The following is a 16322-nucleotide window of genomic DNA, read 5'->3' as shown; positions in this document are numbered from 1 at the left end:
GGTTTTGGGTCATCGTGTTTTCATTGTCATTTGTTTCTAGGTATTTTTTGATTTCCTCTTTGATTTCTTCAGTGATATCTTGGTTATTTAGTAGCATATTGTTTAGCCTCCATGTGTTTGTATTTTTTACAGTTTTTTTCCTGTAGTTGATATCTAGTCTCATAGCATTGTGGTTGGAAAAGATACTTGAGACGATTTCAGTTTTCTTAAATTTACTGAGGTTTGATTTGTGACCCAAGATATGATCTATCCTGGAGAATGTTCCAGGAGCACATGAGGAGAAAGTGTATTCTGTTGTTTTTGGAAGGAATGTCCTAAATATCAGTTAACTCCATCTGGTCTAATGTGTCATTTAAAGCTTGTGTTTCCTTATTTATTTTCATTTTGGAAAATTGGTGAAAGTGGGATGTTAAAGTCCCCTACTATTTTTGTGTTACTGTCGATTTCCCATTTTATGGTTGTTAACATTTGCCTTGAGATACTCCTATGTTGGGTGCATAAATATTTATAATTGTTATATCTTCTTCTTGGATTGATCCCTTGATCATTATGCAGTGTCCTTCTTTGTCTCTTGTAATAGTCTTTAATTTAAAGTCTCTTTTGTCTGGTATGAGTATTGCTACTCCAGCTTTCTTCTGATTTCCATTTGCATGGAGTATCTTTTTCCATCCCCTCACTTTCAGTCTGTATGTGTGCCTAGGTCTGAAGTGGGACTCTTGTAGACAGCATATATACAGGTCTTGGTTTTGTATCCATTCAGCCAGTCTGTGTCTTTTGGTTGGGGCTTTTAATCCATTTACATTTAAGGTAATTATCGATATGTATGTTCCTATTACCACTTTCTTGTTTTGGGTTTGTTTTGTAGGTCTTTTCCTTCTCTTGTGTTTCCTGCCTAGAGAAATTCCTTTAGCATTTATTGTAAAGCTGGTTTGATGGTGCTGAATTCTCTTAACTTTTGCTTATCTGTGAAGGTTTAAATTTCTCCATTGAATCTGAATGAGATCCTTGCTGAGTTGAGTAATCTTGGTTGTAGGTTTTTGCCTTTCATCACTTTAAATATGTCCTGCCACTCCCTTCTGGCTTGCAGAGTTTCTGCTGAAAGATCAGCTGTTAACCTTATGGGAATTCCGTTGTATGTTATTTGTTGCTTTCCCTTACTGCTTTTAATTTCTTTTTTTTTAATATTTAATTTTTGATACCTTGATTGATATGTGTCTTGGCATGTTTCTCCTTGGATTTTTCCTGTATGGGACTCTTTGTGCTTCCTGGACTTGATTGACTATTTCCTTTCCCATGTTAGGGAAGCTTTCAACTATAATCTCTTCAAATATTTTCTCAGACCCTTTCTTTTTCTATTCTTCTTCTGGGACCCCTATAACTCAAATGTTGGTGCTTTTAATGTTGTCCCAGAGGTCTCTGAGACTGTCCTCAAGTCTTTTCATTCTTTTTTCTTTATTCTGCTCTGAGGCAGTTATTTCCACTATTTTATCTTCCTGGTCACTTATCCATTCTTCTGCCTCAGTTATTCTGCTATTGATTCCTTCTAGAGAATTTTAAATTTCATTTATTGTGTTGGTCATCATTGTTTGTTTGCTGTTTCGTTCTTCTAGGTCCTTGTTAAATGTTTCTTGTATTTTCTCCATTCTATTTCCAAGATTTTGAATCATCTTTACTATCATTACTCTGAATTCTTTTTCAGGTAGGCTGCCTATTTCCTCTTCATTTGTTTGGTCTGGTGGGTTTTTACTTTGCTTCTTCATCTGCTGCATATTTCTCTGTTTTCTCATTTTGTTTAACTTACTGTGTTTGCGGTCTCCTTTTTGCAGGCTGCAGGTTCATAGTTGCTGTTGTTTTTGGCATCTCTCCGCAGTGGGTGAGGTTGGTTCAGTGTGTTGTGTAGGCTTCCTGGTGGAGGGGACTGGTGCCTGTGTTCTGGGGGGTGGGGCTGGATCTTGTCTTTCTGGTGGGCAGGGGCACATCCGGTGGTGTGTTTTGGGGTGTCTGTGAACTTAGTATGACTTTAGGCAGCCTCTCTGCTAACGGGTGGGGTTGTGTTCCTGTCTTGCTAGTTGTTTAGCATGGGGCATCCAGCACTGGAGCTTGCTGGCCGTTGGGTGGAGCTGGGTCTTAGTGTTGAGATGGAGACCTCTGGGAGAGTTCTCGCCGATTGATATCACGTGGGGCTGGGAGGTCTCTGGTGGTCCAGTGTCCTGGACTTGGCTGTCCCACCTCAGAGGCTCAGGCCTGACACCTGGCCAGAGCACTGAGTCCCTGCCAGCCACACGGCTCAGAAGAAAGGGAAGAAAAATAAATAAATAAATAAATAAATAAATAAATAAATAAATAAATAATATAAAAACAAATAAAAAATTTTTTTAAATTAAAAAACAAAAAAGAAGAGAGCAACCAAACCAATAAACAAATCCACCAATGGTAATAAGCACTAAAAGCTAAACTAAGATAAACATAAAAATTAGAAATAAATCAGTCACAGAAAGCAAACCCCAAGTCTACAGTTTCTCCCAAAGTCCACTGCCCCAGTTTTGGGAACATTTGTTGTCTATTCAGGTATTCCACAGATGCAGGGCTCATCAAGTTGATTGTGAAGATTTAATCCACTGCTCCTGAGGCTGCTGGGAGAAATTTCCCTTTCTCTTCTTTGTTCGCACAGCTCCTGGGGTTCAGCTTTGGATTTGGCCCCGCCTCTGCATGTAGGTCACCCTCAGGCGTCTGTTCCCTGCCCAGACAGGAGGGGGTTAAAGCAGCGGCTAATTAGGGCTCTCTTCCTCACTCAGGCCGGGGAGAGGAAGGGGTGTGGTAGTCATAACTGGAATGCCGGCCAAGCCTATGGCAGCAGAGGCTGGCATGACATTGTAACAGCCTGAGGTGTGCTGTATGTTCTCCTGGGGAAGTTGTCCCTGGATCTCAGGACCCTGTCAGTGGCGTGCTGCACAGGCTCCTGGTGGGGGTGTGAGTAGTGACTTGCGCTTGCACACAGGATTCTTGGTGGCAGCGGCAGCAGCATTCTCAGTTCATGTCCGTCTCTGGGATCTGAGCTGATAGCCGTGGTTCATGCCCGTCTCTGGAGCTCGCTTAGGCAGTGCTCTGCCTTCTGTGGGCACATGGGGAAGGAATCCCCTCTCCTCACACACCCCGAAACAATGGTCTCTTCTGTCTTAGGCAGTTCCAGACTTTTTCCTGGACTCCCTCCCAGCTAGCTGTGTCACACTAGCCCCCTTCAGGCTGTGTTCACACAGCCAACCCCAGTCCTCTCCCTGGGATCTGACCTCCAAAGCCCGAGTCTCAGCTCCCAGCCCCTGCCCGCCCCAGCAGGTGAGCGGACAAGCCTCTCGGGCTGGTGAGCGCTGGTCGGCACCGATCCTCTGTGCGGGACTCTCTCCTCTTTGCCCTCTGCACCCCTGTGGCTGTGCTCTCCTCCATGGCTCCGAAGCTTCCCCCCACCTCACCCACCCCCTGTCTCTGCCATTGAAGGGGCTTCCTAGTGTGTGGAAACTTTTCCTCCTTCACAGCTCCCTCCCCGAGGTGCAGGTCCCGTCCTTATTCTTTTGTCTCTGTTTTTTCTTTTTTCTTTTGCCCTACCCAGGTACATCAGGATTTTCTTGCCTTTTGGAAAGTCTGAGGTCTTCTGCCAGCGTTCAGTAGGTGTTCTGTAGGAATTGTTCCACATGTAGATGGATTTTTGATGTATTTGTGGGGAGGAAGGTGATGCCCACGTCTTACTCCTCCGCCATCTTGAAGGTCTCTCTCCTGGAGGGTTGTTCTTTGCTGTTTTTCTGAGAAATGCAAATAATAGAAAAAGTTGGAAGAATGAAACAGGTTCCTTTTTATGAGTCCTCTAGGTTAACCTAGTTCTTATAAATCTGTGGTCTCCTTCAGATTCATTCATTAATAGGGTGAATTTTACTTTTGCCTTTTTAAAGGATTTATTCTTTATTATCTGCTGGCAATCTGTACATTTATACCAGACATTAATATCTATGTTAATTTTCAAGATTTGTATTGAGTTAAGAATTACCATTCCTTGTCAAAATGTAGGTAGGATTTGTTACTTCTGCACAAATGATTGAAGTCTGTTCGTTTTTTTTTCTTCTTGTATCTTGGGAATGGATATTTTAGCATTTGCTTTGCAATTACTTTACAAGTATTTCCCTTTGAGACAATATAATGTGGAAGTTTTACTGTTAAGCGAGGGTATGTTGCTTATTAGCTTTACTATTGGTTTACTGCTTAATACATACTTTTAGGGACATACTTCTGTCACAATAAAAGGTTTCATTGTTGTCATTCATTTGTTTTTAAATAGGAAATTTGTGTTAAAGACTCTGAAATTGTCTTGTGTGGAGGAACTGAAAGCATGAGCCAGGCTCCCTTCTATGTCAGAAATATTCGTTTTGGAACTACGTTTGGATCAGATCTCAAGGTTGGAACCATTAAAATTTTTAAAGATTATTTCTTATGCTATTGTACTATAATTTTAATAACAGCATTTTGGGGTAGAGAAAAATTTTAAAACCAATTTTGTTAATAGGGGATTGGTAAAATATGAATGATTTGAAATTTGTAAACTATTTCATAGTTGTTAATTTTGACATTTTAACTCACATAAAATTAGACTTTATCTCGGCACATCTTTGGTAGTGGCATTAATACCTGGGGAGACAGAGGAAGGGAAGGAGTGGATTAAAAAGATGGGCAAAGGTTGAATTAATCTCTCTACTGAATAACTGGTAAACCAAATAATTAAATCTTTACCATGATTTATGGAAATTTTATTTCTGGAGCAATCTCCATTGAATAGATTCCTTCTTTATCGTAGAAAACATTCTCCTCAAATACAGTTCATAGTGTCCCAAATCAGTCAGATAAAAAACGACCCTTTGAGAACTGCCTGAGTAGTACTGAAAAAAAGTGATAGGGACTTCCCTGGTGGGACAGTGATTAAGACTCCATGCCCCCAATGCAGAGGGCCCAGGTTCGATCCCTGGTCAGGATCATCCCACACGCATGCTGCAACTGAGAGTTCGTGTACCACAACTAAGGAGCCCACCTGCCTCAACTAAGACCTGGTGCAACCAAATAAATAAATATTAAAAGAAAAAAGAGTGATAGTATGCTGTCCTTCCCACATCAAAGGGCTGATGACATTGTATATTCTTAGGATTTCCCAGTCGTAATCATTGATTTATCCCGTTCACCCAGTTTCTCACCTTGCCTTTTTGAAAGCTGAAAGGAGTAAGACTTAGAAAATATGAGGTAATATTTGCGATACCTAATATGTTTAAGAAAACCTTTGGGAAGACAGGTCAGTGACTCAAAAGGTGACAAGGCAGTCTAGAAGAAACAGGTGGAGTACATTTATCAGAGACTAACTAATTGGATAACAAATACCAACCATTACTCAAGGAGCCTATTCCAGGCTCTTTTCAACCTTGTAGTAACAGCTGATAGAGCCAGCTCTTCCTACCACAAAAGGCATGGGATGGAAAAAGAGCACAGCCGTACGCTTTTGTGAGGGGCTTGTAACTGCTTTACAAAGGTGGCTGCAGGGAAGTGTTGCATGAGGACTCTGTGAAGTTTCTTACAAAATGGAACCACAAGGGTTTAAGTTTTGATTGTGGGGTGAGTTCCTGTGTGTGTCACCCTGCACGTTTAGCACTGTTGGCTCTCTTTAGAGCCCTGCATTTAGAGAGGAGGGTGTGTGCATTTTATTATGGTGTTGGATGGTTTTAAAAACATGTCTCAGAACCAAATATAAATCATAATACTAAATGCTTATCAGAAAATCTAATTTTACTATTTTTATTGGAACTGTTGATTATTTAAATTTAAAGAAATGATAGCATATTACTTTCAAAAGATACGCTTTACAGATCATTTTATTAATTTCTTTTAATAGCTGGAAGACTCTTTGTGGACAGGATTAACAGATCAGCATATCCAAATCCCAATGGCAATTACTGCAGAGAATCTTGCTGCAAAACATAAAATAAGCAGAGAAGACAGTGACAAATATGCCCTGCAGTCACAGCAGAGGTGGAAAGCTGGTCAGTGAAATTGTTTATTATAAATATCTATAGAAAGAAAACTAGGAAAGATTTTTATCATTTTAGATTATAAAGGTCATATAATATTAGTTTAAAATTATACCTTTAGAAAACCACATTTTTTCATTATTCCTTTTTTTTAATGATTAAATATTCTATAATTGCAAATTAACTGGGTGTTTCTCTTTTGAAGTATGTGAATACTACTTAAAAAGTAGTATGGTTAATTGGCCCTATCTGGACACTTGAATTTTGCCCCAAACTGGTCAGCAGAAGACTCTGAGGGCTATGATACACTCCATCAGAGATGATGGCTCGCTGGGACAGCTGGGACACAGAGGATGTCCTCCCCCGAGAGGCATATCGTATGCACAAGAAGGGGATGATATGTTTGGGAAAGACCCATTGGGTATCCTTTTATGACTCCTCTCTCCCATTCCTAATTGAGAATCCTTGCGCCTGACTCAGAGACTCAGAACTAGTCCAAGGCCCTAGATGTGGTGCCGTGGTGCCCTTGTGTAACATTGCACACTGCTGGTGAGCCAGTACAAAACGAGCAAGATGGCAGCCATTCTTTTATCAGTATGGTGAGTTGAAGAAATTTGTTAGTCCTCTGAAAAGGGTTTTGAAAACTAAACTATTATAAATGAGCAGAAACACTTATTTAGGGGTATTAAATACTTGGAATAGTGAGGATAAAGTTCATTTTAGCATTTCAAGAGGGGTAAGTCTAATGGAGCCAATCCAACTCATCCTCTGTTTTTTAGTTACACATTTAAGTGAAAGGGTATTGGTGTAGAGGTCAAGCATTATCAGCCTATTTCTAGTTTTGCCACATACAGTTTTTCTGACTTCAGTCAAGTCATTTGTTCACCAAGTATTTATTCACTGAGCTAATAATAGAGATAAAAATATTTGCCTTCCCTTTTTTCCTAACAGAGTTGTTGTGAGAACCAAATAAGGAAAGTGTTAGCCTGCTATAAAGTGATATCAAAATTAAGGTGATATTATTCCTGGCTTACTCTATTTCTGAAACTTTATATTACTATTGTCCAGTCCAGTCAGTGGAGGTAGAAGTAGGTAAGCTGTTTTACTTAGAATTGTGTCAGTAATAGCACATATAATTTCTTCAGATTGCCTGTCATTAAATTTCAGTCATAGATTACTTGGTGACATAGACAACTTGGTAACTTTTTTTCTTATTGTGGTAAGAACACTTAACGTGGGATCTATCCTCTTAATAAAATTTTAAGTGTACAGTACATTATTGTTGACTGTAGGTACAGCTTGGTAACTTTTTAATTACTTCATGTCTCACCCAGAGAAGTTAAAAAAGGGCATTAAATCCATTCAGTGCCATTACACCTGTAGGTAACAAACACTAATAGTCTAGCAGTACCTTGTAAAAAAAATCAGAAATTGTAATTTTAAAAAGGTACAGAACGCATCTGCATGGATGATAGTATATTAAATCCTCCAATAGGCAAGGTAAGTTATGTAAGTAATAAAGGCTTATATTAAAATAGGCTGAGAGGAAAGGATAGAATAGAAATTAAACTGAAATATAGGGACTTCCCTGGCAGTCCAGTGGTTAGGACTCTGCACTTCCACTGCAAGGGGCACGGGTTCCACGCCTCATTGGGGAACTAAGATCCTGCAAGCTGTGTGGCGCAGCCTAAATAAATAAATTGAAGGATATATTTGATTTCATTTTTCTGCTTTCTGTTCTTTTTTTTCCCCATTCTTATGAATAGTCTTTCTACTATTTCAGCTAATGATGCTGGTTACTTTAACAATGAGATGGCACCAATTGAGGTGAAGACAAAGAAAGGAAAACAGACGATGCAGGTAGATGAACATGCTCGGCCCCAAACAACGCTAGAGCAGTTAAACAAACTTCCTCCAGTGTTCAAGAAAGAAGGAACCGTTACTGCAGGGAACGCATCGGTAGGTAGCACCACGGATTATCTTGAACTCTTCCTGATGTGTTCAATGCAAAATAATCATGCAGTACCTTTTAGATACCTTTCATGCTAGTCTTTGGTTATCTAGCTTAAGCTAGTAGTGTTCATATTCTATTAATTTGGGTTTTCATAGTCCAAAATAAAATATTTTAGCCAGGAGCCCTTATATAATACTTTTCCGATTTCTTAGTCTTTTCAGAATGTTAGAAGGAAATCTACCTGGTTTATTATTTTAGTTTTTCTTCCTCATGTATACAACTCATCAGATTTCTTCTTACATCTACCCACATCTGGATATAAGATTTTTCTTGACATTCTCTCCTATTTTCCCTTAGTGAGGTTGTATTCTGTGCCTAAAACAATCTCTTTAATCCAGCAGTGTGCCACTAATACTACTTGTATCCCAAATTATGGCACTGCTTCCTATGTATTGCCATAATCCTTATACCACTCCATTAGTTCAAACCTTGATTAACTATATTCTTTTACCCTCTAGCTAACATCTGTTTTTGTTTCCAAGGGGATTTCTGATGGTGCTGGAGCTGTTATCATAGCTAGTGAAGATGCTGTTAAAAAACATAACTTCACACCACTGGCAAGAATTGTGGGCTATTTTGTGTCTGGATGTGATCCCGCTATCATGGGTATTGGTAAGTTTGTAGTGAAACAAACTGGTTCTGTTACATTTCTGAAGATAAGGCTTCTTTGGCATTCAGATTCCTGAAACAGTAGCCAAATCAAGGGCACTTGTAGAGAAAAGGAGTTGTTAATCAATCATTTAAACAACTTATCTTTATGAAAAACTGTGCCAAGCATAATAGGAAGACCAAGACCATGTAAACTCCTTTTGGGCAGTAATTGTGTCCCATTGTCCATTTAAGATACATAAAATTAACACACGGTAAACAACATAGAAGTATTACGAGGTACTGATAAGATAGAAGAAAACGTGAGATGGAAAAATCATGGGGTGAAATAGAGAAGATACACACCCCACTGGGTGTTTTACACATGGTCCTTAATATATCTCATTTAATCTTCCCACAACTCTAGTAACTGCCTTGTAAGTCTTTTTTTTTTCTTTATTACAGCCTTAAAAGCTTACTAGCTTTCAGCTACCCACTGTCAGCAAAATATAACTTTTGTCTTAGAAATGGAAGGTAGCTTGAAAAATTAAATATCTGTATGTTGGTATGGCATTTATCATTTTGGTATCTAGGGCAGTGGTTTCCAACCCCAAATGATGATCAGAATCTACCCATAACCCTACCCCACCCCAAGGTTTTGTTTCAGTAGGTCCAGGGTAGAGCCTAGGAATGTGGGGTTTTTTCAGTGTACCTTGATTGTTTTGATGATCAACCATATTTATTTGATATAGATAAGTAGTTATTTTATAGTTTTCAGTTTAACCTCATTTAAGAGGTTCTGATACATTTTGACATAGTTAGTGAGCAAGAAAATGTAGTTTTTCTTCCTTCTATTTCAGGGCCTGAATGTTTGCCCTGTAGTACAATAAATGCCATTGAAATGCCTCTTCAGCCAGGGCAGCTCTTGCTTTATCTGTTATAGGGCTTCATTTGTAGAAAGGATTCCAGTGCTTCAAAAGAAGTGAGTTAAAAACCAGCTCAAAGCACTTCTGGTGAGACACTTATAGCCCCCAAAGGTACCCAAGGCTACACAGCTGTTAGTGGTAGGAGCTAGCACTAGGAAAGTGTCCCTTTTCCCAACAAGAATACTCTACCTTCCTGAGTCCCAGTAAATAGCAGAGTGGTATGGAAACAGTCCTTTAAAAATTAGCTTGTGGCCTAGCATATTGTTACAATTGAGTGTAATGATTCTAAGTTAATATGAACACATTTAGTCATGCTGACTGTGGTTATGAAGACATGGAAGTATGTACAATGGTTTTACACCCTCAGCTTTTAGTTCTGTGTGCCTTTCACCCCTGTAGGATACTTCATCCCCTGACCATGCTGGATAACTGATGCTCTTCTATCGACTACCCATCCCATTTTCATGTCTTAGAGACACAAAGAGAATCTGGAATTAGATTCTGTATTAAATCAGTAGCCAGTATAGAACTGATGCTTTAAATCGAAAAGTGTTAATTGCATGGCCCTACCAATCAGCAGACTGTTGTCCAAGAAACTTTTTAACTAGGTGACAAAATTAATTACATTATATTTAGATTGTGTTATGCTTTTCTTATAAAGACTGATTTCCCATTTTACCTTAGGTATGTTTGTGAAACTTGATACAGAATATTTGACTACTTGAATTCAACAAAACACGCCACATATTTTTCTTTTTAGACATTTATGGTAATTTTATTCTCTAAGAACAGATGGAGAAGTAGATAATCATCCCTAGCCAGATTTTTTTTTTTTGGAAAGAAATATCAATTTACTTAAAAATTATGAGCAGTATTAAACTGTCATTAGTGATCACCAGAAATCTGGGAGCTAAAGTTTATTTCAAAAGCTTTTTAAGGTGGATTTGCATTTGTTCAGTGGGGGTTATGTTTTATTTAAAATATCTGCTTACCATTGGAGTTATAAACGTCTCCTTGCTTCAGATATCTTTTCCCTAAAGTGCCTAGTAGCTTCCTATCTTACTATGCCCATATGGAGATACTACTGCTGTTTCTTGCCTTTTGTCCAGATGGACCTGAAAATTCAGAGTGTAGCCACAGTCACTTCTATATTGGGAATACATATGATTTGTATCCCAGGAGAGCGTTCAGTCTGCCTTACCATTTGGTATTAAGAATGATCTATACATGGGAATTCCCTGGTGCTCCTGTGGTTAGGACTTGGCGCTTTCACTGCTGTGGCCTGGGTTCAATCCCTGGTTGGGGAACTAATATCCCACAAGCTGCACAAAGCGGCCAAAAATTTTTTGAAATAAAAACTAAAATTAAAAAAATAAAATACATTTTAAAAAAAAGAGCGAAAAAACACCTATGTGTGTATGTACATAGATGTGTGTATAAATTTGTGGAACCAATGAGCTTCGATCTCTCAATATTACCATGAGGGAAATAGGAGTTCATTAATAAAGGAAGACTTTCTAGGAAAAAAAAAAAAAAAAGAATGATCTATACAAAACCCCATATGACTCCTTTGGCTGTTTGAACTCTTAAAGTCACTTATGGTAGAACTTTTCATGTTAAGTCTCTCATCTACAACTTGCATAAACAGCTTTTCACCCTGGTCCCATTTCCTGTTTCTTTATTGTCATATCATTTAGTATTGTGTGCTATCAGGGTGGCAAGAGTTTCAGCCACTAACTGTCACTTTATTTCCTCCTTACTTACCTGTTTAGTAAAGAAGGAGAAATTTGATACTTATAAGATGAAATTGGGTTTTGTTCTTATATAGGTCCTGTCCCTGCTATCAGTGGGGCACTGAAGAAAACAGGACTAAGTCTTAAGGATATGGATTTGGTAGAAGTAAGTGTTCTACTTTTTTTACAGCACAAATAAACCACCAACTTCTATTGCATAAATGGCTTTAGTTTGATTTTTATAGCTCTTTTTGTTTTAGTACCATTAAACTTTCCAAATGATGTGAATCTAAATAAGTATTACTTTCATTACATGCCTGTGTTGGCATATAATCAGGCCATACCTGATTAAAATGCCTTATTTATATTTGAATAATTAAAAGAGCCTGATTTCTTCTACTAAAGTATAAACTCTTAGAAACTTTTTATGAAATCGTAAGATTCTACTACATTTTAGACTATTAATGTTCCTGTTGAATTGAATTGAATGTTATATAAGGTGGGTGAGAAATAAGTAACTTTAACCTTATTTTATGTATTAAAGTGAAAAAATACAGGTAAAAAATTGACCTAATAGAAAAACAATAATCTGATCCCAAATCTAAAAGATTCTTGCACTTCTGCCAAGTTAACAGCCACCCCCATCCCCCAAACTTACCTTTGGCTTTTACACCATAGTGTGGCTTGATTTGGAATGCATCTATCCTAATTTTTGGCATTGGAAACTTAAATTTATTGGAAGAGTGATTTGTTTAATGTTAGTTTAAAACAAAGGCATCTTAAATATTTAGTACAATTAAAAGAAAGGATTAAGAAAATGCTTAAAGATGGATTATATACATTCTGCATTTGGGGAGTATTTGAAAATTTTAGGTAATTAAGCTACTTGATATTGGGAAATAACTAATATAACAAAGGAAATCTCTCTATTTAAACTGATAGAGAAAGGGCCTTTTCACTCTAGGCACATGTGTGATGTCCTCTGTGGTAATCTCTCACCAAGTAACTGTGGTTTCAGACGAATGGTTTATCCTTAAATCTCTTCTTCCATTCTTTGGTGGTCATAGCTCAGAGCTTCAAAGGGGGCTGCTTAATTACCATATTTGTATTAGCAAATAAGTACCATTAAATTTCTGACTTTAGATTTCACACTTAAAACCCTTGAAATATGTCAGCTCCGCAGAGCTGTTCATCACCATTTATAGATGTATAAACACTCAAGGACATAGCTCTCAACACCCTGACATGATTGTCTTCGGGTCTTCTGATGATCGTGAGGTCATTTTTCCTAGGTTCCAAAGCCTAGTTTCACAACATATTCTAGGTTTCTTAGTACCTCCTTAAGCATGACTATATAAAATGGAAAAATAATGTTGGATGTAAGGACAAAAAAAGGACCATCTTGGGAGAGGACAAAATATAGTAGAAAAGAACACAAGGCTGGATTTTTATCCCAACCCTGGAAAAGTTACCTTTTTAAAAATCAGTTTCCTTATCTATAAAATTCCCTAGCTAAGATCATATGAAAATATAGTGCTACAAACATGAAATAAGGTAATTCTCATAGCCAGCCTTGGTAGTATAGTCATTCTCACAATGTTGATTCTGCCAATCCAAGAACATGATATATCTTTCCATCTGTTTGTATCATCTTTAATTTCTTTCATCAGTGTCTTATACTTTTCTGCATACAGGTCTTTTGTCTCCTTAGGTAGGTTTATTCCTAGGTATTTTATTCTTTTCGTTGAAATGGTAAATGGGAGTGTTTCCTTAATTTCTCTTTCAGATTTTTTGTCGTTAGTGTATAGAAATGCAAGAGATTTCTATGCATTAATTTTGTTTCCTGCTACTTTACCAAATTCATTGATTAGCTCTAGTAGTTTTCTAGTAGCATCTTTGGGATTCTCTATGTATACTATCATGCCATCTGCAAACAGTGACAGTTTTACTTCTTCTTTTCCGATTTGGATTCATTTTATTTCTTTTTCTTCTCTCATCTCTGTGACTAAAACTTCCAAAACTATGTTGAATGATAGCGGAGAGAGTGAGCAACCTTGTCTTCTTCCTGATCTTAGAGGAAATGGTTTCAGTTTTTCACCAGTGAGAACGATGTTGGCTGTGGGTTTGTCATATATGGCCTTTATTATGTTGAGGTAAGTTCCCTCTATGCCTACTTTCTGGCGGGTTTTTATCATAAATGGGTATTGAATTTTGTCTAAAGTTTTTTCTACATCTATTGAGAGGATCATATGGTTTTTCTCCTTCAATTTGTTAATATGGTGTATCACGTTGATTGATTTGCGTATATTGAAGAATCCTTGCATTCCTGGGATAAACCCCACTTGATCATGGTGTATGATCCTTTTAATGTGCTGTTGGATTCTGTTTGCTAGTATTTTGTTCAGGATTTTTGCATCTGTGTTCATCAGTGATACTGGTCTGTAGTTTTCTTTTTTTGTGACATCTTTGGTTTTGGTATCAAGGTGATGGTAGCCTCGTAGAATGAGTTTGGGAGTGTTCCTTCCTCTATATTTTGGAAGAGTTTGAGAAAGATAGGTGTTAGCTCTTCTCTAAATGTTTGATAGAATTCACCTATGAAGCCATCTGGTCCTGGGCTTTTGATTGTTGGGAGATTTTTAATCACAGTTTCAATTTCAGTGCTTGTGATTGGTCTGTTTATATTTTCTGTTTCTTCCTGGTTCAGTCTCGGGAGGTTGTGCTTTTTTAAGAATGTGTCCATTCCTTCCAGGTTGTCCATTTTATTGGCATATAGTTGCTTGTAGTAATCTCCATGATCCTTTGTATTTCTGCAGTGTCAGTTGTTATTTCTCCTTTTTCATTTCTAATTCTATTAATTTGAGTCTTCTCCCTTTTTTTCTTGATGAGTCTGGCTAATGGTTTATCAATTTTGTTTATCTTCTCAAAGAACCAGCTTTTAGTTTTATTGATCTTAGCTATTGTTTCCTTCTTTTCTTTTTCATTTATTTCTGATCTGATCTTTATGATTTCTTTCCTTCTGCTATCTTTGGGGTTTTTTTGTTCTTCTTTCTCTAACTGCTTTAGGTGTAAGGTTAGGTTGTTTATTTGAGATGTTTCTTGTTTCTTGAGGTAGGGTTGTATTGCTATACTTCCCTCTTAGAACTGCTTTTGCTGCCTCCCATTGGTTTTAGGTCGTCGTGTTTTCATTGTCATTTGTTCCTAGGTATTTTTTGATTTCCTCTTTGATTTCTTCAGTGATCTCTTGGTTATTTAGTAGTGTGTTGTTTAGCCTCCATGTGTTTGTATTTTTTACAGATTTTTTCCTGTAATTGATATCTAGTCTCATAGCGTTGTGGTTGGAAAAGATGCTTGATACGATTTCAATTTTCTTAAGTTTATCAAGGCTTGATTTGTGACCCAAGATATGATCTATCCTGGAGAATGTTCCATGAGCACTTGAGAAAAACGTGTATTCTGTTGTTTTGGGATGGAGTGTCCTATAAATATCAATTAAGTCTATCTGGTCTAATGTGTCTTTTAAAGCTTTTGTTTTCTTATTTATTTTCATTTTGGATGATCTGTCCATTGGTGAAAGTGGGGTGTTAAAGTCCCCTAGTATGATTGTATTACTGTCGATTTCCCCTTTTATGGCTGTTAGCATTTGCCTTAAGTACTGAGGTGCTCCTATGTTGGGTGCATAAATATTTACAATTGTTATATCTTCTTCTTGGATTGATCCCTTGATCATTATGTAGTGTCCTTCTTTGTCTCCTGTAATAGACTTTATTTTAAAGTCTATTTTGTCTGACATGAAAATTGCTACTCCAGCTTTCTTTTGATTTCCATTTGAATGGAATATCTTTTTCCATCCCCTCACTTTCAGTCTGTATGTGTCCCTAGGTCTGAAGTGGGTCTCTTGTAGACAGCATATATACAGGTCTTGGTTTTGTATCCATTCAGCCAATCTGTGTCTTTTGGTTGGAGTATTTAATCCATTTACATTTAAGGTAGTTATCGATATGTGTGTTCCTATTACCATTTTCTTAATTGCTTTGGGTTTGTTATTGTAGGTCGTTTCCTTCCTAGAGAAGTTCCTTAAGGATTTGTTGTAAAGCTGGTTTGGTGGTGCTGAATTCTCTTAGCTTTTGCTTGTCTGTAAAGGTTTAAATTTCTCCATCGAATCTGAATGAGATCATTGCTGGGTAGAGTAATCTTGGTTGTAGGCTTTTCCCTTTCATCGCTTTAAATATGTCCTGCCACTCCCTTGTGGCTTGCAGAGTTTCTGCTGAAAGACCAGCTTTTAATTTTATGGGGATTCCCTTGAATGTTATTTGTTGCTTTTCCCTTGCTGCTTTTAATATTTTTTCTTTGTATTTAATTTTTAATAGTTTGATTAATATATGTCTTGGCATGTTTCTCCTTGGATTTATCCTGTATGGGACTCTCTGTGCTTCCTGGACTTGATTGACTATTTCCTTTCCCATATTAGGGAAGTTTTCAACTATAATCTCTTCAAATATTTTCTCAGTCCCTTTCTTTTTCTCTCCTTCTTCTGGGACCCCTATAATTTGAATGTTGGTGCGTTTAATGTTGTCCCAGAGGTCTCTGAGACTGTCCTCAATTCTTTTCATTCTTTTTTCTTTCTTCTGCTCTGCAGTAGTTATTTCCACTATTTTATCTTCCAGGTCACTTATCCGTTCTTCTGCCTCAGTTATTCTGCTATTGATTCCTTCCTGAGAATTTTTAATTTCATTTATTGTGTTGTTCATCATTGTTTGTTTGCTCTTTAGTTCTTCTACTTCCTTGTTAAACATTTCTTGTATTTTGTCCATTCTATTTCCAAGATTTTGGATCATCTTTACTATCATTACTCTGAATTCTTTTTCAGGTAGACTGCCTATTTCCTCTTCATTTGTTTGGTCTGGTGGATTTTTACCTTGCTCCTTCATCTGCTGTGTGTTTCTTTGTCTTCTCATTTTGCTTAACTTACTGTGTTTGGGGTCTCCTTTTTGTAGGCTGCAGGTTCATA

General features: G+C 37.5%; 1 protein-coding gene across 1 annotated transcript in view; it reads left to right on the top strand.

Moving 5' to 3' along the window:
* Window positions 1-16322, top strand: part of ACAA2 (acetyl-CoA acyltransferase 2) — a 41684-nt gene that overhangs the window by 20766 nt on the left and 4596 nt on the right. Inside the window, exons 4-8 of the mRNA XM_036823445.1 lie at window positions 4325-4441; window positions 5918-6065; window positions 7837-8012; window positions 8550-8679; window positions 11410-11480. Coding sequence (XP_036679340.1) covers window positions 4325-4441; window positions 5918-6065; window positions 7837-8012; window positions 8550-8679; window positions 11410-11480 — 642 coding nt within the window. The remainder of the gene's footprint in view (window positions 1-4324; window positions 4442-5917; window positions 6066-7836; window positions 8013-8549; window positions 8680-11409; window positions 11481-16322) is intronic.

This window comes from Balaenoptera musculus, chromosome 14 (genome assembly GCF_009873245.2).
Source record: "Balaenoptera musculus isolate JJ_BM4_2016_0621 chromosome 14, mBalMus1.pri.v3, whole genome shotgun sequence".
In the NCBI taxonomy this organism is placed as follows: Eukaryota; Metazoa; Chordata; class Mammalia; order Artiodactyla; family Balaenopteridae; genus Balaenoptera; species Balaenoptera musculus.
This window is presented reverse-complemented; position numbering and strand designations above follow the sequence as displayed.